This window comes from Varroa destructor, unplaced genomic scaffold (genome assembly GCF_002443255.2).
Source record: "Varroa destructor unplaced genomic scaffold, Vdes_3.0 BEIS01000001.1, whole genome shotgun sequence".
NCBI lineage: Eukaryota > Metazoa > Arthropoda > Arachnida > Mesostigmata > Varroidae > Varroa > Varroa destructor.
Window position 1 is genome coordinate 61681241 of NW_019211454.1, and position 23117 is coordinate 61704357.

Here is a 23117-nt window from a genome sequence, read left to right on the forward strand (position 1 = left end):
CAATCAATTTCTGACACAGTCCATCCTTCACTTTCGATCAGACCACACAGACAGTCGAAGTTACATCACGCGTCCTTCTCTTGAAAACCCTTTTCTTCTATTCCTCGCTCGGTCACTTGTTTCAACTGTCTCTTATTCGTTCCATCATCACTTTCACTCTCTCTCTTCACAATCCTATCACCTCCATCTGTACCACCCTCATACGCTTAGAATTTGAGCGATACTCCGGAGGCCTGGCGAACGCTAACGCCGGATCCCTCTAGTAACCTTCCGGAGCCCTAACAAAGTGTACACACATCGCACGGCACATTTTTTGTTGGCTTCTTTATTTTCTCCAATAGTGTGTTTGTCCATCTCTTTTAGCTCATGTGAATGTAGAGCTTTTTCTTTTCGTCACTTAAACACATACATACACACGCTCCATTCGCGAACATCGAACCTCGTCGGTGACGCTATTTACAACAGGCATCGCGGGTCTCAGCTTAAAACACCCGGGCACTTCGGGCAGGTATCACCGCCCGGAGTCGATAGGACAGAATCCGATCAAATTTGACGTACATCGTTTGTTGTTGAATTGAAATTGCTGTCTTGTCGATTCACGGGTGCCACTTATCCGCATCGATACCACATAATGCTGCCTGACTTTGCATTGCAATTAGATTTGTGTTTTTTTTTTTTTTAATGTTTATCTCTCTGTTTATTTTAGTTACTCTCTTCTTTTGTACATCAATCCAATCAGCCTCGATAGACACTCAACATCGTTGTTTCTGGCCATTGCACGCTTTACGGCTACGGCAGGCTAAACGACGCAAAGTATTCAGACATGGTAAGCACATCAAAATAAACTCTGGTGATAGGATGGGCCTGTTGTGACTTCCATCGCCGTTGTTGATGTGGCCGGTTTCGTTTCCGGCGGGTGGATGTGCTACGTATCGAAACCTTCAGCGGCCTTCCACATACCCAGCGAGCCACGCTTCAGAGTTGCGACCCGAAATTCGGAAGCGCGCACCTTCAATTCGCCGATATCCTCGTCACTCTCTGAAGCTCTACGGTGACATACGGGGAATACCAAAGGTGATAATAAGTTAGTTTCGCAGGACTGGTAATGCCGGTGCAGAGCCATAAAGCTCAAAAAGAGCAGTGCCAGCATGAGCTACCGCCTCTCCATACACCTAAGCCGCTGAGCGCATTCAATTGTTCACGCACTACTAATTAAACAATGAACCAACACAGGTTAACGCAAGCATCTTTTCTAAACTTTCAAAGCTATTCTACACAAGTGCAAAGTGCATGTAACTGCCATAGCGTCTATTAGCGATGTTGGCAACTCACTGATTATAGGTGAGTTGCAAGCTGGTCGGCACGTACCCATCGCGTGCTTGGTGAGGTTGAGTCGACTTGAGCGTGGAGCACATAGCCCCCTGCATGGACTGATGTTGCATCTGCTGGAGCGCTTGACTGGACAGGGTGCCGTGCTGTGTTTGCTGCTGCTGCTGCTGCTGTTGTTGCTGCTGTTGCTGCTGATGTTGTTGCTGTTGCCCCTGGGCCTGTTGCTGTTGTTGCTGCGCCTGCAATTGTGGCCCGTTGCTGTGACTCCTCCAATGCTGTGGAGAGCCGCCGGGTTCCCCGAGGTGAGGGTGTTGGTGGCTGTGCGAATGCTGATAAGGATGCTGGTGAACTGATACGTGCTGCTGTTGCTTCAAAGTGTGCCCCCCTAACGTCGACTGGCTGGCCATCTTGACACGGCCCAGAGTGGCGCTGCCCGGCTGCACCATCGAACACTTCGACAAGGTTCCAGTAGGTGCGATGACAGCTTGTCCTGAGCATGAAGTTTCGATTTCGACAGTTAGACAGGTCTGCTGCAAACAGACGAAATGCAGACACCACACACACGCACACACAAAATTCTAGCTAGAGTAGCTATTACTACCAGCGAGCCTGCACGGGACGGTCGCATTGCCTAGCCAATCGGTCCTGCAAACATCATATCGACACCATACGTACCCACCGTACGGAGTACATATAAAATAATAGATTACCGACAACCAGCCCGTATAATGACAAGCGGGCGTGCAGCGCTAATCAACTATATGTACTGGTATCCTCTTCGCTGACATGTGCGGTGGCCCAGCAGAAGCAATGGCGATAGATAGAAGCACCGTCCGTCAACGTGCAGGAAAGCTTAGTCTAGCCAGAAAGAAGGTTAGAGAGCCGTTTGGAATATAGCATTCGCTAGTCTTTTGAACTACATTGAGTACGTATAAACATACCCGACTGCAAGCAGGTCTGCATGATGGCCTGCTGCTGGGCCGAATCAGCCTTGGCCATACAGCGTTTGTTGAGGTAGGGCATCTCATAGGTGCGATGCGTCTGGGGAATGTCATAGCCAGTTGCGGCGAACATGCCCCCACCGGATCCTGTACCAGCCAGGACATCATTAGAAGCGCTACGTTCTCCCATGCCGCCCATACCAGGCGCCGGGTAGTAAATAGGCTCAGCGGTTTGTCGATTAACCGTCTGATAGATTCCGTCACATTTTGACTGCTCGTACATACTGCTGTCCCCTAATAAGTGCCAATAGAGATTAAATAACAACCAAACAAATATGAACCACCCATAGCTTTTCCTTTCCAGTATCGTTCTGAAACTATTGGAGACAGTCGATAGGCTTTCAGTATGACGTTACGTACCCTCTCCACTGGCAGTCTCATGGAAGGCCTTTTTTTTAGCAATAAAGCACACTGCTGCACAAAGAGCTGCGATAACGACGATGCAACTGAGAATGGGCAGGGTGATGGTTAGGTGAGTGTATACACCAGGCGACACCACGCCACGGACTTCCGATCGCCGAGGGGGCAATTCTAAAAGTAACAAACAAAGCCGACATGAGCATAATTCATTTACATCTATAAGAACAAAAATATTGTCTTCTTCCTAGGTTTTGGGTTATCATTTCGGCATAGCAAGCCCAGTCGTTTGGTAATGCCAGCTGCTTTCTGGCAGAGTTTATTTGATGCTCGTAATTGATACGCCAAATGAATATTTCGTGTGATATTTAGTAATTCTAGCGGGCCTTATTTCAGTGCTTATAAATATCATAGTTTGTTATCGCTTCGTTTAAAATGACTTTAGGTGCTCGACAAGCTTCATGGCTTTTCATTTATGTCACTTCTAAGTATTTACACGTATGGGAATACGACGCATGCGACTGAAAAATCGCCCGATGGTTCTCCATAGAGCGCTCGCCAGCGGACAAGCGTTTCTCTAAGGCTAAACGAATCGGGCCCTTTTACTATCTACGTTCTTATTCTGTCCTAACAGTGTTACCATACTAATATCCCGTTACTTTATGGGCATACATTGATAGCTCTAACGGAACCAGTACAAAACAAAAGAGACTGTTTTGTTTAGCTTACTAGTAGATCCTTTCGCTCAACGATAAGGCTCTATATCAACGAATCCTGAATAGCAGCTTTTTTAAAGGCCACGCTCCTGTGCGGCGGAGAGTGTCGCGCTGGAAGATCGATAGGATTGCTGGACCAACTGCCTTACCACATGGGTCGGCTTTGATTAGTACATTAACAGCGCTTGCACCAGCGATTGCCCAAACATAGCCGTTTCACGAAACTACAATTAAGTGTATGATGCTAACTAACTACACTAAGTGCTTTGTAGAAGATCAGATAAAACGCTTGTGTTGTTCTGAAAAGCGTAAGGTTTTCCCCTGTTTTTTCAGAAGATGAAAGGGATCAAATTAAAAAAATGCGTAAATATATATGGTACTTCGGAGACGTGTACACTTGATAGTTATAAAACTAGAAGGAAAATAGGACAAAGAATATGAAGGAAAATCAGTCATTCATTACTTCAGTGTTCTAAGAGCAAACAGCAATGAAATGAGTATCAACCGGCTTAAGGCGGCAAGGACCAAATACATTGCGTCTCTGCTAATCGTGGTAGTTCCAGACGAACGTAGCTATAGATCGCCCGAAAAAAACGGCACTCAGCATGTAAAGTGAAAAGAGAAATTATGCTGACCCATGTTAGGTGCCGGAACTTGAATCTTACTCGTATTTTGTATAATGTGTCCACATGTGTTAAATGTATCGTGTATGAGGCGAGAACCTCCTAGATTCTTTTGATATCTACTTAGGGAAATCTGTATAAACATCTTCCGTCACAGTCGTACGTTTTCTATTGATAAGTATCTTTAAGAACCGGAATAATGGTTTAGTCGAACGGTCTTCACGGCACTGGCGTATGGCTAGTTGAGAATGGATTGTAGTGATCGCTGTTAATAATCCACGAAAATAGAAGTACGACCGTCGCCACATCTGTGCCTCTCTTAACATTATCGTCTACAGGGTTGCGTGACACTTTTTAACACCTCGTATATATATATAATCTGTCCTATAAAAATCACTATTGCTATCGTGAAGGGTAGCTTAAAAAGAAGCGTAGAAAAATGAATTGAAGGACTCGAATCGTGGGCGAATACTGCGGCAACGAATCGAGTGTTTACATCTAAATAAAGTCAAGCGTACCTCCGTTAAGTGTGAGCGTCGCAAAACTGAGCTCCACTTGAGTTTCACCCGCATCATTATGGGCCGACATGAGTAAATTATACCACGACCCAGGCTGCAGTTCACCGATGGTTACTTGACTGCTTAGATGCTGGCCAGCTTGTGGCATAAGTACGTTATTCGAATACAGTATCCAGTCCCGTTTGCCCTCCTCTTTGTACTGGACAACGAAGTACGAAATTGGACAGCCATTATGACCCCATGCGTCGAGGTGGAGCTGGACAGATGTTGAATTTGTAGCAAGGAGCAGCTGCTCCTCTGGCAAAGTGGCACCTAAGAATGTGAAAACAAATATGTGTGATAAATGCAATACACTGAGTTGTAAACTTTGAAACGTTACGTTACGCGGGAAGAAAAGCAATGAATGAATGAATGTCGCCAGTAGAAGCAGACGCTTTAGCTCGGTCGGATAGGGGTAATTTTGCCTAATTAGTACGGCAGGATCCTGCTAATACAGTCCATATATAAAGTTCAACCTAGAATATGTATCAACTATGCTGTCAATCTAAATGATAGTGCACGTTCTGCTGATTCCGAAATACACGGGACCGCGTTCGCAAGCGTTGGTGCCTTAATACCAGGTGTGTTTTTAGAGACATCGAGGAAGACTACATCCATCAAAAGGCCTCAATTGACGTTAAGCAAAAGCACACAGTTCATATATTGAGCACATAGCGGTCAGTTATGGGAAACTAATTCAAGCTAGATATAAAAGAGCATTTTTTTTTTATATCATTGTGCGATCTTTTCTCTAACGAAGCTAAGTATGTATGCTATCGCTTCATCGAGCTGACCTTACAGGTTGCACTATTGGCGGTAAAGCTGAATGACGTATAAGATTGAGAGTTCGTATACTGTGTGTTCTGTTTCTACATTTCATCACTAAGGAACGCATTTCAGTCTGGACATTGATTACGGCACAATGCAATGATAATTAGCCATTCTGCGTATGTGAGTTGTCTACTCAGTAAGTCTGACCCTCCGTCCGTTGAGGTGGTTGAAGACGACTTCGGCATTCGAGGCCAATGCGGTACTTGTAAGGACCCGATCGACAACGGGTGTGTAGATGAGTATAAATAATAATAATAATAATCGTGATGCCACATTAGATTCCTACAGTTTTGTGAAGTATAAGTACCATATATCCATAGGGTATTCATATGTTGAATGTTCGGCATATGTTTCCACTAACGTTCAATACTATAGGAACGAACGACGAAAAGGCGGCCTGTACGCTATTGTGCTTGTGAGATACTCACGTCCTCCGTTGGTTCGCGTCGAAATAGTACTTCCCTCGGGGCCTTTGCCGGCCGAGTTGCTGGCTCTCATATATATATGATACTGGGTGCCACAACGCAGCTCCGTTAACGTGAAACTTCTTCGTTCGCCCGTGATCGCCACTTCGTGCCATTCCTCATTGTCAGCTCGGTAGTAGATATAATAGCCTGTTAAATAAGCAACAGCTTTGTAGTACGGGCGTTAAAAAAGATGTCTATAGAGTCGTTGAACAGACGAACAAAACGGCAATACCGGCACAGTAGGACATACGTCTAGCGAGAGGGCGCCATGATGAAGAATTTATTTCTATTGATTTCAAAAATAAGAGGCATCGCCTTCGATAGCAACCGAACATCCTATTACAGTCTGCCGTCTGCTCGTAGCATTGGAAAACATAGCCGATGCCTTTTAGTTTATGTAAGAAATCTTTCATTTTATGTACGAGCCTACAGAATAAATATAAAGCATAGGTGTCCTAGCTCGTCACACCTCGAATAGGCCCAGCTTCAGGTTGATTGGATCGTTCGGCGTCTTCCCAAGAGATGGTAATCGATTTTGATGTTGTCGAGGTCACTGTCACCTTTGGCGGATTTGGTGGATCTGCAAAGCAGAAGAGAAAAATAATTTACAAGATAGCCTTCATCCGAATTAAACTCAAATTATACAAAACATATATTTATTATATTGTCTATGGTGAGGGGCTGGCTACGAAGCACGCTTTTTGCCGACATTGGATCATTAGTGCAAAGAAGTCGACTTGAGTTACATTATCGTAAAATGTGTATAGCGTCCAACGTGTCTGCTACCTATTATTAAGAAATCGATTTGTTTCAAAGTATAGAAGAGTTAGTTCAGCTAGAGTAGGTTCAGAGAGCTGGTTAGGAGCAGACACGGAATAAAACGCTTAAGCTAGCTACTTGGCGGAGAAATATTTCTTTCTGAGGAACTCAGTAACATTGTACTGTATATATATTATGGGTGTATATTATATTATAACATGAGAGATTATATTATGAGTTTTATTCACCTATGTCCCGTTTTGCTTGAAGGTCCTTGAAATGTACGTTTCCTACCTATCCCTTTAAGGTAGCCGCTTAAGACTTTAGAATATTTCTTTGATTTATGGCTAGTTAAGTATTTTTACGAAATCTGTGCAGGTTAATTGCTACCTTAAATACTACGGTTCTTAAACGTGAGTACTATTTAATTGGTATCGCTCGTACCTAGCGCCGTTCTAACAAAACAACGAAAAACAATGGAAGATTATGATTTTTAAAAAAGGGGGCAGGATTCAAACCAATATGTTAATGAGGCCTCTTAAAATGCAGCTGAAACCTGTACAGAAGATTGCCCACCGATAATTTCTTAATGACGAAAACGGCCAGCGTCCATTTTGTCGATGGTCTGCTTTGCTATCAGTCTTCCCCATGTACCGTCGTGCTGTAAAGTATTTTCGCTGGAAGAATCTTTGCAAACAGCCATGGGAGGGCTTTCTTTGATGTGATCAAATCACCAAAGATTTAGATCATGTTGCTTTGATTCTTAACTTAGCACAAATTGTGTTTACATATGTCCAGTTGTTCTATATAGAGTAGAACCACAAAACACAGCGAATATTCCGCGTTTGTAGTTATTTTTATCCTCAAAAACATATATTTAATTTTGAGAGTTCATTTGAATTTGTTGACTGATTCATATTTCATCATCTAAAGTGGATAACATATGGACGTCGTGCAGGGCAGATATCTGCCTTTCAATTATTAGGAAATTGTTTGCAAAGATATTGTGTGTATTGTTATTTAACTGGCTTAATTCGAATTTAGCAGGTCGACATGTTTGCTTTCGTCACAAAAGCTCAGGACGAGCTTTGCACTACTGTTGATGTTAATCGTGAAACATTAAACACAGCATAAATACAGGCTTGTAAAAAAAAACATCCCGTATATTAGTTCGTAACGAAACGACGTTAAACATGACGGCATCGTTTATGCGAATGTATTCGTATTTCGGTCAGGGCTATTTTAGCTTACCAAACTCCAGAGTTTTGACTTTAAAGTTGGCGCTCGATGGCCCAGCTCCTTTAGCGTTGAATGGCTGTACGTGAATAGTGTACTCGGTGTTCTTCCGCAGTCCGTCCAGTTCAAATGTAACTCGCGGCTTCAAGTATTCAGGTAATAAGCTGAACGTCTTGAAATTATACTGTGGGTTGGTGTTCTGATCGAGTGCGGCTATTCGATAACCGATGTAATACCCCTCTACTTTGCCTTCATCTTCTGTACCATGCGGCGTCTGCAAAAATTGTCATAGCAACTTCGTTATGACTCAAGTCGAACCATATCACTATATTACGATATCCCTCGTATATCCACGTACGTACTAAGAAGAGTAATGATGAAAACGTAAATATTAAGCGCGGAATTAACTCATGGGGTATTGTTTACAACACGCTGTTCGCTTGTCTTTCACCGCCTTCTGTTCTCTACAGTATACGGCTACAAGAGACGAAATTAGCACTGCGACATACCCAGACAACAGGAATCATGATTTAAGGCTGGGCAAGATCACGTTGCTTTCCAGAGCCCCACCAGCCCCAATGCACAGCCCCTTAACCTGATGACCACTGCCTAGTCGCTCGGCATCTCTCTTAGCGTTTTCAGACCAAGAGTTATGGAAGCGTTTTGGGTTGTCGGCGAGCGGAGCCGTCGATGGAATCCCAGGCTATCTGCCGCCGAGACTTGTGGAAGGCTCGACAGAAGAAGCTTTGTTCTGCTGCCTACTTATAACAACCGTTACGGCAGGCCATCATGCCGGTCGAGCAAGCGACAGCCCAGGACCCAACGACCTCGTTTCTATTCTGGATTATGTTACGCCCCGCAACATTCACTCACTCTCCCAGAACTGTTTCACGCACTACGGTCAGTAGCGTAAACACGGAGCTATCGACTCGAAGGCAACGAAACAATTTGTAGAAACACGCATTCGCACATAATGCCCGATAGCGCTCGTCGCCATGAAGCGCCACTGGAATTGGCGAAAGACGTAAGGGTCTGCCAAAGATAATATTGTCCAGTCATTACGACTCGGGAAGGGATATTATATGTGCTCTGAGCAAAATCCCTATGCACTGTTGTCACCGCCAATGGGTTGTAAATAAGATTAAGAGAAAACGAATTAATTGTGCAATGTGTATGTGCACGTATATATGTTTAAGTTGCGTTCGGTACGGTTTTGTTCTGGCAAGCAAAAATTGAAGTAGTCATTGCGCGTCTGGATACTTGTGAACTTCGCCAATTCTAGCTGGTTCTACACGGGCTGCTTTATATCCATATGACCGCGGTCCCATCAAACGAACAAAGCACCGGCAGGCAATTTCTCTTCCCTTCTCCTAATACATGCCTGTTTGGTTTATAAGCTTTCTCTGATATCGTAGCTAAGGCTGAAGGGAACGAGAATCCGTGCAACTTCAGCTAGCGCCCGCTCTTGTAAATAATCGTCTGACCGCCTCGATACTGCCTTCCACCGCTGGTCGGGTTGAAGACAAATACGGGTCGATCGGTACATGCGGCTCGAGCAACAAGTAACGCAACAAATTTCTACGACCTGCTCGCTTTCGGCTCTCCTTGCAAAAAAAAGAATACGAAACGTGCACTACGAATGAACCCTTGCAAAGGCAACTTTAGTACACAAGATGAAGTGTGCGGGTGAAGTCTCGCACGTTTCCCACAAGTGAAGACTGTACGGTTTAGGTACTAAAGGAATGAGTAGTTCACCTTGTCCATAAAAGGAAGAACGAGCCTGAAGGAGAAATTGTGTGATCACCTTCAGCTTGGACTGCCCTGTTTAGCCAAGCACATGACGACAAGAGCCACTCGACCGATCCTTGTAGGCCACTACAAAAAACACCACAACCAAAGAGTCACCATTGACAAAAGCATCGCTTCTCCCCCCCCCCCCCGTATCTCTTGCGATTCACACCCCTTGTTCGTTTGTTGGCATCTAACAATTGCACGTGTTTTGCTTCTTTTGTCACGCTCATCTCAAGCGCTCCGTTCTTTTGGCTGGGAGTTGGTAGGTATGCCTCTGCGCGTGGCATATCTTTTCTTCTGTGTTACTTACCGCTGAGAAATCGTATATACATGTAAGGGGGTTTCTGCTATGACATGAAATACATCTACATTACGGTTTATTTACTAGGAATTCTAATGTAAGTGAGGTTCTATAGAATGGAGGAACCCATTGTACTTTTGTGGAAGACAAGACAACTATTACGCTTTTGCTGCACTAAAGGACACCGATTACCAGTTTTTAAAAACGAAAAATGTTAAGGACACATTGTTTTTAAAACGTTCTATCACATAATGCTATTACTAACCGCATGCAGCACAATTTTTTTATAGCTATTAGGATACGAAACGGCCGCATTGCACGAGACTGAACAAATCATGTGATAAAGAGAACACTACGTGACTTGTAATTAATGTGATACCTAAGTACGATAGTTTGAAAGCTCTGTTCCTAGGTGATCATATACTCCTTATGAGTCCCATAGGTGGGTATTGAACAAATCATTGTCCGGCTAACCCTAGTAAGGTAAAAAATCCTTTAGTATTCCAGCTCTATCGTAATTTTTTCATTATATCACGGAACAAAGACACCGTAGCTTCGCTCCTTTAAGTCTAACATCTTATTCTTTCTATGTACACAATCTTTCGGAAGCATTATGTAGGGTTGTTTGGGACAGAATTTTCAGCGGCAGTTTTAATTAGGGGGCGAGCTGTATAAAGCAATAGTACTCCTTGCTACATTATAGATTTAAATTAGTGTACATACATCAAACGAGATGGAAATTGCATGTGTGTTGAGCGCTTGTAACTTTACGGTCTGCGGCGGCATTCGTGGAGCTGAAAACATAAGTTAGGTATTGAAATACCTTAGTAGAATTATTTGTATTATTTTTTCGCTTGGCTGCTTCAGTCCTCTAGTTTTGTTGTCTATGATGGAACTTACTATAAGAGTCTCTAAGTAACTTCCAACAAAATAAAGAAGTAAATTTTCCATGGCTTTAAGAGCTCTCACAAGGCCTCTGCTGATCTTGAGCGAATCGTAACTACATAGGAAGATCGGCAATAGAGCATAAACTTGTGAAATACATCCTTGCTTCGATTCCTATCTACCTATTAATGGGCTTAACCCTATTAGTTTTTTGGAAGAGCTCAACTTACGTTCCTCCGAAGTAACAATCTCGTACTCATTGCTAAATTCGCTGACGCCAAACATGTTCTGGCAGCGTACCTTAAACCAGTATTTTGTTGTAGGTTTAAGACCTCGGATTGTGGCTTGCCGTTCATCGCCGCCTACCGTGGCCGAATCATGCCACAATCCGTTATCGGAACGCCACTGTACTGTACATTGAGAAATGGCGGCGTTTCCGCTAAAGGGTAGTTTCCACAACAGTTGAATCTGTCGAGAACCTAATTCCTTTACTTCTAATGACGTCGGTGCATCCGGTGCATCTGAAAATGCCAGAATATAATCAAATATTATTAAGCTGATTGGATTTTGGGGCAAGCAAAGCCCAAAAAATATATTTCAAACGATTATGCGTTTTGACAATACAATTACCATAAGTGAGCCAGACAACATTTATCCAGTCAAAAAACAAGCCACATTTCTGGCTCTTCAGCTGTTTGCATGATCTTTATCATTTAGTTTTTTTGAAAATGGCACATCCCTGCACGATTTGTATTTGTGCTGAGTACGCGTAACAACAATACACTAAGAAATCTCCATTCAGTATGGCCGCTCCTGTTACGAAAGATCAACTTGCTTATGACTGAAACCAATGCATCTGTCATTGCATGCCCCACCGACCCCCGCTCACGACCGAGAGCCCAGCAACAGAGTAGCTTACTAAACTCCACAGGAAAAATCAGCGAAAGTAGAGATATATTAGTGAAATTGAGGCCGCGTGAGGCCCATTAGTTGACGATCCGGATTCGATACACGGACCAGTCATTTCCTTTAGTGTAGAGCCAGCTGGCGCCGCCGTCATCTAGACAACGAAAAAGCATACTAGCACCATTATTATTATTAAGCGAGAGAGAGAGAGAGAGAGAGAGAGAGAAAGCGGATACGAACTTGATAATGACATATGTGTTTTGTTAAATAGCAGTGACAAACAATGTAAGAGGGTTCCGAAAATGACACCTGTGTTAGTGACGTACCTCAGTGAAACCTGCTTCCCATTATCACTTAGCTAGCCTAGTAACCAAAACCTTATTACTGCGTTTTCGTGTATTGCTCGAGATCAAGCACAATTTCATGCAGACGAGCACTATTGAAATTGATCTAAAACAAATATATGGATTGTTCTTAAGGCAGAGTACAGAAGGTACTCGTGTGAGTGAACAAACTATTGGATAAGTTAATAGTTCTATAAACAGCTGTTGTGGCGAAGGGGAACTTTTCACCGTTAGTTTCAGGTTTCGAAGTTTTGGTTTCTTGTTCAGCCTTTACTCCCTTTGTTTCTTTCTTCGGAGCCGTAACTTGACAACATTCCAAATAAGCGATCTCCCATGCTGAGCCAGCCTTCACCGCTCATGTGGCACCTTTCGGAGGTGCACTATTTGGAAAATTGTTGATTTTACCACCTTTCGACGGACCGACCTCTCGTTCAAAGTGTTTTGGAAATGACACAACGTGCGCTACGATGTTGCTTCCAGCTGCCGCCAATATAGTGGAAATAGCAGCAGAGAGTGGTCTGAGAACGCGATCGCGGAGCAGAGGTTGAGTTCGCTCCGGAGATTCCAATGCACGAATATAAGGCATAAGCGCCCGAAGTCGTGGTTTGGCTGATTTAGGTAATTGTAACTGTTTTCCGATACGCGATTGGAATTACGTGCCAGGCCGATTTCCCATTACGCTTGGTAGTGCCAGTATGAGCGGCAAAGTCCAGATTCTACCGCACTAGCCTGCCGATATGTGCCAGTACGGAACATGTACCGGTTCTGATAAGCCTTTACTTGCCAGAGGGTGCAGTGGGCTGCGTCGGGAATGTGTGACCCGGGTTTAGCTAGATCCAGGTGTGCCCCTATTCGCAGAAGCTCCAGTCCAAAGACAAAGTCACTACGTAGTTCCAGAAATTAGATGAACCCTTAGTAAGATCGAGACTTCTAGAGAGCAAGAGGCGGGAGGACATACGAGCCCAGATAACAACGGCCCATTGACGACGACAGATTTATGTTAGTACTGCTTGCTCTATAGCTGCCCTTTCTTCGGTTCAGTCGTGTAGTCCACTTGCAGGTGGCAATATCATTATAAGTAGACTATGTATTTCAAGGCGTAGTGTATAATATCTATTCGTTATGTTTTAGAGTCCACCCTTCCCGCTGAACATGAGACAGATAATCCGATATTATTATCTAGTAGGTACATGCGTCTTACAGTCATTCTAAAATATCGCAAAAATGCCGCAAAACATTACATTATTACACAGTTAAGCTAAAAAATAAACTTAATTAAGGTTAGAAGGTTTGCTAATATTTGACGAAAGCGCCATATCACACGAAATTCGTCACGAACACCGTTAATATAAGCAATATATTAAAAATAGCAAGTTACCCACTTACGTTCAGTTATCATGTATTGGTATACATCTTGGACTTAACTAGAGTGAGTGTTTTTGTTATCCACTGAATCAAGTTCATAACTATTAGTTCGAAACCTATAGGGAATAAAGCCAGCTTTTCATCATGTCTTTCTATATACTATCTTAACAAACTTAATTATATGCAACATATGCAAGTTTACCCTTCGTGCATTGACGTTAGTCACCCATTAGCAGTGTATATGATAAGAGTTAAAAAATGGATTTATATAAGGGTCCCGCTGGAGTGACCGAGATTAAATTTGTCAAAATGTCAAGGAAGGACTCAGCGCGAGTTTCTCGATACGGTAAGACTAATAAGCGCACACCCCAAGATTATAGCGGGTTTTTTAGTCAAGGGCAGCAGTTAGCGACCGGGCCTATCGAATTCCTGCAGACCGTTCTAAAACTGTATTCTTAATAATACGGTTTATCTACAGTGACTATACCATTTATCCACAGATTATATCGTAGTCGTCTGCCAGAATAAAGATGCAGAAATGCCTTTTTTTTTTTTTGAAAAACTAGTACTAGATAAGTTGCATCGACTGGTTAGATAGGACACTACATGATACGTTTCCTCATGCATTTCATGCGGCACTATTATTGTTTTTTGAAAAGCTCCATGAAGTTAAGGAAACAACCTAGACAGCTGAGGGGTCTCATGGAAAACATATATTATTTATATACGCATGGCTCATTCTACTCGGTGTTGCCCAGTAATACAAAAATCAATATAATCACTTGAATATACTGAACTTAATCAATGGCGCCTTAACTATTATTTTTAGTTAATCACCTTTAATTGTTCGAATTCTGTAATCTCAAAATCAGTCCAATTTACCTTGTACGATTAGGCGAACGCTAGTGCTATCTGTGCCGTAATCATTGCTAGCCTGGCACGTAAACACAGCGTTGTCTGAACGTTCAACAGATGAAACAGTTACTTGGGATAGAGAAAAGTTACCGAGACGATCTGTCATCGTCTGTGCATATCGAGCATGCCTTCCGAGATCGACGGGCTGGCCATCCTTAAACCAGTGGAACGTTATCGGCGAATCGCCTTTAACCTTACATTCAAGAACAGCCGATGAGCCGCGCTTCGCAGAGATGCGGCTTTGTTTCGAATCAAACTGAGGAGCGCCTGTAATAGGACAAATTATATAACAACATCACCGTACTAGAGTAGATATAGTAATATTTGTAATAGAACATCACAGATTACTCGCTAATAGTAAAATAAGAGATCCTATGTAGTATTCTAATCACAGGACATATGTAGTTAGGTGAAAAGACATGTCATCCAATCCCCCTCAGGCTTACATAGATGAAGTGGTTATTTTAGATGTTGACGAAAGGCAAACGTTTAGTGTCTGACCAACGTCTGTAAATGGCCGTACATTTTTAAAGTATGACGCGTATGCAATATACGTTGCGCCCTCTATATTTCGAGTGCAGCCATAAATAAATCATGGCTACTTACTTTTCACGGAGAGCTTAATCACTCTGCTAACACCCGAGCCGACTCCGTTGTTCGCTTCACAGAGATAAAGCCCCGCATCGCGGGCTTCTACCGAGCGGATGGTTAGCGTTCCATTCATGAGAATGTGGATGTGGGAGTTACTGATAATTGTTCTGTACTGGGCCGTCGAAGTATCTGATTTAGGTTCTGAAATGTCAAAGTTGAATAGATAAACGTTAGTTGATAATTCTCGAAGCCTCCATGTTTGCCTATGTTCGATCTCCGTCTAGCGGAAAAGTAAGTAAGCCTAAAGCAGTCGTATGTTTATTAGTGCTTTTATATATAAGAGATGCATAAAGGTTTCAGTACGTACAAACCTATTGATCAACGTCATAAACAAGCTGAATCTGACACACAGTTTAGGCAGAATTGCAATTCAAGTAACTATCATGGGTTCTAATACATGGGCGTGTGATGCCGCCCAGCGCCGAGACTATTCGAGCTTCGACATAAGTAGAAACTGGCGTTATGTGCTAAGCTATCAACTCATAATGATCATTGAGATATAGTAACGAAAACATCATTTCAGCCACAGTGTAGCATACATTGTTGCCAACAACACTGGCAGCTTCAGTAATATCAGTCCTCTGATATGTTTTTATCACTACTGAATTAATTTTGGAAGGCTTGTGGAGAGCGAGGCGACGCGATTTTTCTAAATTGTTCTTTGGCGTATCGTCTTCTCTTTGCTACCTGAAAGGCTGTTGTTTCGAATGAATGTAATTGGATTTATTTTCTGGACAGATGTCTACTCGAATACGATGGTCTAGCCAGCCACAACATGATACACCGTCCACCCTCCATGAGCCGCACATCCTCGCTATCGCTGCTGGCTGCTGCGTCTCCAGCATGGCTATGTTCCTGGCTAGTGCTCGCTGTCGGTGTCCTCCCAGATCGGTTGCCTACCTTTACACCAACTACACAGTAAAGCTACTGCCACCATTTCCATGTAGGACTATGCCTCCGGAGGGCCAAGCTTCTAGGAACAAACACTAGGCCTCCAAATAATCTCTGTGTGTTCCCGACGCTTGGAATAATAATATACGGCTGGGTCGGCGAGGGCCAGTAACACTGAAGCCAACGCACTCCCAGCTCTAACGTCAGATCTGGATTATTTCAGAGTGAAAAATCTCTCCTAAGTTATAGAAAGTGCGCATTTTAAAGACACTCGTTCAGTTTTACCACGTTCGTACACCCGCATTTTCCGCCAGCTTTCCGTCACACGCACATACACGAATGTTACACGCGGACTGTTTACTATATAACGCTGGGTTAGATGGAGTCTGTTAGACAGTTACCGGCAGGCGGTGGCGGCAGGAACTCGTCAAAGACAGGAACTCTTGTTTGAGCAAGTCTTGTTTGGTGCCTATTGTGTGCACGTGTCTGAAGTGTCTAACATATAGGAATGGACGACACAGACGAAAGTTCTGCCTTCAGGCGTTTTTGGAGAACGGAGGAGAGAAGAATAGAAAAAAACATCGAGAGAAAGACAAGACTTCGAAAAGATTTGCCATTTCTTAAATGGGATCATTGCAAATAGATTATAGAGTAGTTCGTCCGGGTGCTACTTGCACTCGAGGTGCTGGATAGCATTGAGGGTACTAGAAGTTGGGCAGATAATTTGGGCAGCAATAATAAAGAACAGTTTCCCAACTGGTTGGTTTGAACTCGTCATATAACCTATATAGATATCTGCGTCGGTTAACAGCCAGTAGTAACATTGCAATGAACATAGTGATTCCTCTAAGTAGCTTACTTGGCTTGCTTACAAAATTAATTTTTATACAACTCTTCATTACTTCGCCTCTTAAGTGAAGTCATCCAGCTGACAATGTTACTAAATTACATAGAGATCATTCGCGATATAAAATATCATACTTAAGCCTCGTATCGTACCTTATCCATAGTGTTTTCCTATCAGTTTTATACTACAATTTACTTTTACACTTTAAGCTGAGACTGATATTTTCTGACCACGCATATCGAAGTATCCTTTTGTTATTAGCTTATTGAGAACACAAGTGCGCGTTACGCATCAATTGCAAAATGTTCTAAAAGAGAATCGCCTGTCTCGTTCTTCTTCGCCTACCTGAAGCGCTTTTCCAGCGGATGTGCGGCTGAGGTACGCCTGTCGCCTGACAATCGATTGAGACGCTTCTTCCAGTGATAGCGATCGTGTCTCTGGGTTCAACGCGCCATTTGGGCACCACCTTGACGACTAACTGCGTACTGTGCTCCGCGTAAGCATAGTCATTCGTGGCTCGGCATGTGTAGTTGCCATTGTGTTTTGAAGTGAGTTTCTTAAGAGTGAGTGTTGACAGGAAGCCGTCATCGGATCCCAAGAAGGCCATCTCCGGCGTGTCGTGCTGCGGGATCAACTGTCCGTCCTTGTACCACGTGATGTCAACGGGGGGATCGCCAGAATGCACCAAACATGAAATGCCCGCCCGCATACCTTCCTGGAGGTTGGGCAGGAAATTGAACGGCGTAATCTGGGGACCGGCTGAATTTAAGAAGCAAACAGAGGTAGACTTATATATGGGTTGTTCATATATATATATATATATATATATATGGCTGCCATATAAGATAGTTCAGCCATGTATATATATATATATGGCTGAACTATCTTCGACCATACCAAACAACTGCTCAAGGCTTTTCAATGATTTAATATTACATATGTTTCAATAATTTTATATTCGGGTTCTGATAATCTGAATTATACCCTAAAACAGCGTTATTTTGGTATGTTCAATTAACCTGTTACTCAATTACAGCTGAATCTTCATTCCCGGAGTAACTGCCCAGTGATCCGATCTGACTCAGACTTTCGTACCCGTCCAACGCGCAGATGGATTCGTACGTTGACAAGTTGTAGTTCTAGTTGGGACCCACGCTCCGGTGGGCTACATTCTGTGTCCTACATGCATACGCTGATGCATCTTAGCTACGACGCTAGGACTCTAAGTGTGGCTTTGAGAGTGGAAAGAGTACGGTATTGGCACGATAAGCTAAAGGAGTAGCTCCAAAGGTAGTTCATTAGAAACATAAAACTTGATGTGCATATAAATAGAAGAAGGAAAAGCTTGTATCTCATAGCGGGCAGCCTTTTCCCGTTCACTGGACTCGATCAAACTAGCTTAATTGTGTGGTACAGTGGCGTTTCTGAAGAACGTCTTTGAATCCCTGGGGGGATATATATAACACACGGACAGAGAGGAAAACGACGAAAGTTTAACTAAATGAATGACCTTTAAGCTTCCTGACGCCCCTACTATTGTCCAACCGGTAGATCGGGCTCCCTTCAGACCATCTTCTTTCGTTTTCAGCTTATGTCTCTCTTTTTGCTAGTTGTTCCGACCTGATAAAACCTCACTTCTAGTCGGCGTCGTCAGTAGCTTGAACGGCACTAAGGAACGGCGTTATGACTAAATACAGCTGTTCGATGCTCAGCGTGGCGGTAGCCATTCTTGGCGTATAGCCCATTTCGCTTCTTGACTCCATTTACGTTTAGATATTATTTGCAATTTGGGGATATCGTTGCTGCCACCATCGCTCTGACTACACAGAGTACCACGCCGCAGTATCCTGCCTTGGAGGCCAAAATGGCGGACTTAAATTAAATTTTCAACATTTGACATTTACTTTCCGGTTGTGCCCGCCGACTAGTCGGCTGGCCGGCCGGTCGGTCGGTCGCTCGCTCGTTGGCTGGATCGTTCATTCTCTTTAAATAGGATGCGAACGAGTCCGTGGGGATGTGAATGGTTGGTTCTCTTACTAAACGAATCCAGAGCTTCTGCCTGATCTAGGAGACGGGACAAGCAAGGCCTGTTTGTCGCTTCAGTAAAATACTCCTCAAAAAAAAAACCACTTGGCCGGGCAGAAAAGCAGCATCGTTAAAGCTATAAAAAGTCAACGAAAAGCTGTGGGCCGAAGGGTAGAGGTGGACGGATTGTAATCCAAAAGCATTCGGCAGTAAGCCAAGTCAATACAGCGGCAGTGACTTTTCAAAGCAAGTTTTTGTCTAGTATGCTATGCCAACTGGCTAATTGGCAAAAAAGCGCCCACAGGTAACAAGGAGTAACTAGGATGCCGTGATAACCATTGCTGCCACAACGCGCGCGCTGATGTTTTACCGAAAACTTACTCAGGTCAAGACTTCAAAGTTGCCGTTTAGTGAATGACGGGAAGATCGTAACGCTTATGGATTTAGAAAGGTATGAAAGAGGCGGCAGTTAAACACCCCTCGGATATACAAATACGACGAACTGTTCATTACCGTCTGAAAAGGAATGCCTGCCTGTCAATCGACAGCCCTTCGCTTGGCCAACGCCTTGAAAATGATGTCACGCCGGCTACTTCTGGCGTTGGAAGTTCTTGGGGGGCCTTTGGCATTTAGTAGTACTCTGGGAGACTGTTTGCGTATCATGAGAAGTGTAGAAATAAACGGGGTCAGAGTAGAAGAGAAAGTCGTGCGAAGCTGTGGGGCAAAAACAAGAAGCCGTCTGTCGAGTGACTCATACTCTCATCGTCTGCTATCGTTTTCGTCTTTCCCATCACAGCCTTTTTTTCTCCTTCTCCTTTGCATACACCTTCTGCCATCTAGGTCCTAGTTCAGCCTTGACGATCTCATCCAAGAGCGTTTCTGACTATTGAAGTATTGTTGACGGTGGCGACACGGGCGACAGCGGTGAGAAAGACCACTCGCGCAAGTATCCAAGCGCCCATCCACGACCTAGAGTCGCCTGAACTATCGCTACATAGCAGTGTTAGAATTAAACTCTTAGATCTGACAAACCGAGTACACAGGCCGTAAGCGGCAAGGCCACGGAAAAAGGGTCAAAAGTGAGGCTAGAGGAACAGCCGAATACGGGGCACCAGCACAAGAACAACGAGGAGACAGAGAACGCAAACAGGACATGGAAATACAATGAGAACAGTGCGGTCTGTCATGGCTAACCCAAAGTAAAAGCCGTAAGCCAAGCATCAAGTGCAGACGAGAACACGAAAAAAAAAGCAAAAGAGAGAAAGTTAGCTGCAATGCGCTGTCGAGTAGGATACACCGCCAGAAAAAGCAGTCAAGACTAACTGCAACGGCAGCAGCAGCAGCAGCAGAAAAAGCTGCAGCTGTAATAAAACGACCGAAGACAGGACAAGAGGCATTTTAACTAAAACTCGTAAAAGCGTTAGTTCATTTTACCAGTCGCAGCAGCAGCAGTAGAAGCGGTGGTAGTAGTAACGGTGGTCTCAGCAGAAGCAGCTGGTGAACGACATCGCCGAACAAAAGGACAACTAACACGGATGCAACTGCTGTCTACGGCGATAGTGACGGCAATGAACGAGTGGTTACAACGACGCTGAGCAGAGGGTGAAAAAGCCGACCAAGAGTAGTGAATGTAACGGGGCCCTGGTTCGTGGACAACGAGACACAGCGAACGTCTTCTGCAGCATATCAAGGAACCACGGCGCCGAGAAACCAGGAACGTAGGGACAGAATACACTTATGAGAAAATGAAAGAAACCAGCGAAGGGAAGGGCCAACAGCCCCGACTGAAACGAAGTAAGTAGTCGAAACTGTGTCGTCGTTACAAAAAGAGAAGGGAATGAAGTCAACGTTCTGTACGTCGCTAGATAAAACGGGCAAAAGAAAAACCAGCCAACTTGTAAATTTCATTACTTTGCTACGCGAAATGTCCATTCATAGAGGGCATTTTTTTCACGTGCTCACAATTGTCTCGTGCCCGTACGAAAACCTTTTTTCTGCTGGAGAGGTTGTTTAGCTACACATGACTATTACCGGCCATGCTCATCCATATCCAGGCAACGTGTGAAGCCATAAACTGTTTTCTTTATCGCGTAACCCGTGTACCTCTATTCTTCCATATCATTTACGCGTTTACGAAGTGTTCTTGTATCATAGTTTCGAGTTACGATACAAAGCATTGCTTTATTTCGTCGTGATAGATTCTTCCAATGAATACCTATTCATAGCTCATATATACAACTTACATTTTACCGTGACCGTGATAATATGGCGGACCTGATGGTTTTTGTCGCCACTTTGTACGGTGCACTGATACCTTCCCTGGTCGGCGTTCCTATCCACCCCATGAATATGGAGAGTCCCATTCTGAATGTGTACTACCTGCCGCTGGCTAACCGGCAAGCGATTACCTTCTGCAAAACACATTCAAGCATTGAATATATGTTTTCGAGCAACCTATGGAAAAGTTGTCTACCATTTCATTAGACAACTTTTCATTCATTTAGCTTCGCATGTTTTTCGGTCGACGATGGACATCGTCAGAGGAAAAGCTTAGTACTGTTAATAGATTTAATTGCAGCTAGACAAGTCCTCAGGGAACGTCAATCGTAAGCTCACCTAATGACCAGCTGACAGAATCGAAGGGGTAGCCCCCAAAAGGACACTGAAGCTCGAACGTGCTTCCGACTAGAGCGGTCATGTTGGTCAGGGTTTGGCGCGTGAATAACGAGCCGTAGACATTGAGTCGTGCGCTGTGGCTTGTACTTCCTACGTAGTTGCTGGCAATGCATTCGTAAGCTCCGGAGTCCCGTACCTAATAGGAAACATAGATCATAGTACAGTCATTAGAATAAAATTCTATTGAAGTCACTCTTCTTTTATTATCCATTTAGTCGTTTTTTGGAATGAAGCGTTACGACTTTACAGGTCAAGCGTACAACAACCGAGCTTCATGCTCAGAAAACTAATTCTAGCCTGCCACCATACCTTCTCACTTACCTCTACAAGTGAGACGTTCAAAAAGCTAACCAGCTCCCCTGGTATCTGGGTCTCAAAACTTCGAATGCGCATCCTAGGTCCATTTTCAAGCTTCCAAAAACCGTCCAATCTCCAGCTGATTGTTGGTAACGGGTCTCCAGACGTCACGCATTTAAGGGAGATAAAATTCCCCGGCCGAATCGTTTGCTCGCGGAACACGGACGTCAACGAGGGCGCTTGCTCTAGAAAAAATTACAAAAGGAACAAAGGTGTGAAAATTTTGGCACTACGGAAAACATTGTATACTAATTAGATACTTGTATGATGTTAAGAAAGATAGCTTACCCCCAATATGAAGCTCAGCAGTGGCCTGAAGCCAGCCACTTTTCTCGTTGACGAGGCACTGGTACATGCCTTGGTCGAGGCGGGTGACTCCATTAATCTGCAGTGAGTAGCGGGTTGCCTCTTTAATACGCCCTGACGAAGTAATTCTTCGTCCATTAAACCTCCACTCAACTCCAAAGTCGTCCGTGTCCATTGGATTAAACATGGCCGTAACGTTGCAGTAGAACGAGGCGGTGTGTCCGCTCTCGATGCGCAGGAAGCTCGGGGAAATCGTAAGCAGCTGGTTGCCTGGTGGATGACGACCACAAAAGCGAAAACGGCAGTGTTAGCTATGTGAATAATTTTGTTTATTCTATTTCTGTCTTTAGCTCTTAAGTTTATATAGATGCAAGGATCTCGCCGTAGGCAAAAAGCACTGCTTTGCATTATAACCAGTTCCTATCTAGTAACATAAGCACACCCCTCAGAGGCGGGTACCTTGTGGTAAATAGTAGTGCTATATTTCTTAATGTCATTATTACTAAAATGTTGTGAGGAAATTGAGACATTAATTCTCTTCCAACAGTGTTTTTTTCTTAAGTTATGCTATTCATGAACTGAAGCCACCGTATAATCATGACCTCATTGTGTTGAAAAGGACAGATGTCGCTTTCACTCTAAATTAACTCAACAAATTGCTCTTTTGAAACAATTGCAAAAGGTCCTCAATCAGTACTTCGTCTACCTACTCGCTAAGTAGGTCGCCGTTATACATCTATTCGGTTCCATCTGCACGGACGCGTTCATGAAGCTATATGGCTGACTTAATTTCTTTTCCAAGCTTCAGAGCAGACCTCGGTTAGAAAAAGGTAAGTCGTTTAAATATCTTAGTCGCGCAGATGTTAGCCTTTCGCATTATCGATTAAATAGGCCGACTATGTTGATATTTTAAGAGCCGCAACTTTCAAAAAATGTAAAATATCACTTCGTAAAGTGTTCAGATCTTCAAGTCAGAGGAAA

The 23117-nt window shown here is 43.7% G+C and overlaps 1 protein-coding gene across 3 annotated transcripts in view; it reads right to left on the reverse strand.

Moving 5' to 3' along the window:
* Nucleotides 1-6: 6 nt before the first annotated feature.
* LOC111246697 (cell adhesion molecule Dscam1-like) overlaps nt 7-23117 on the reverse strand; it is a 49238-nt gene continuing 26127 nt past the window's right edge. For all 3 annotated transcript variants that reach the window (XM_022796708.2, XM_086976597.1, XM_086976591.1), the window contains 17 exons: nt 22119-22406; nt 21795-22015; nt 21414-21609; nt 21041-21208; nt 17118-17531; nt 14990-15175; nt 14351-14650; nt 11084-11374; nt 10692-10762; nt 7892-8150; nt 6351-6461; nt 5843-6028; nt 4545-4856; nt 2691-2861; nt 2271-2564; nt 1333-1819; nt 7-1046 (listed from right to left, as the gene is read on the reverse strand). In XM_022796708.2, the coding sequence (XP_022652443.1) occupies nt 926-1046; nt 1333-1819; nt 2271-2564; nt 2691-2861; nt 4545-4856; nt 5843-6028; nt 6351-6461; nt 7892-8150; nt 10692-10762; nt 11084-11374; nt 14351-14650; nt 14990-15175; nt 17118-17531; nt 21041-21208; nt 21414-21609; nt 21795-22015; nt 22119-22406 (4076 nt within the window). In that variant the 3' untranslated portion in view covers nt 7-925. The remainder of the gene's footprint in view (nt 1047-1332; nt 1820-2270; nt 2565-2690; nt 2862-4544; nt 4857-5842; nt 6029-6350; nt 6462-7891; nt 8151-10691; nt 10763-11083; nt 11375-14350; nt 14651-14989; nt 15176-17117; nt 17532-21040; nt 21209-21413; nt 21610-21794; nt 22016-22118; nt 22407-23117) is intronic.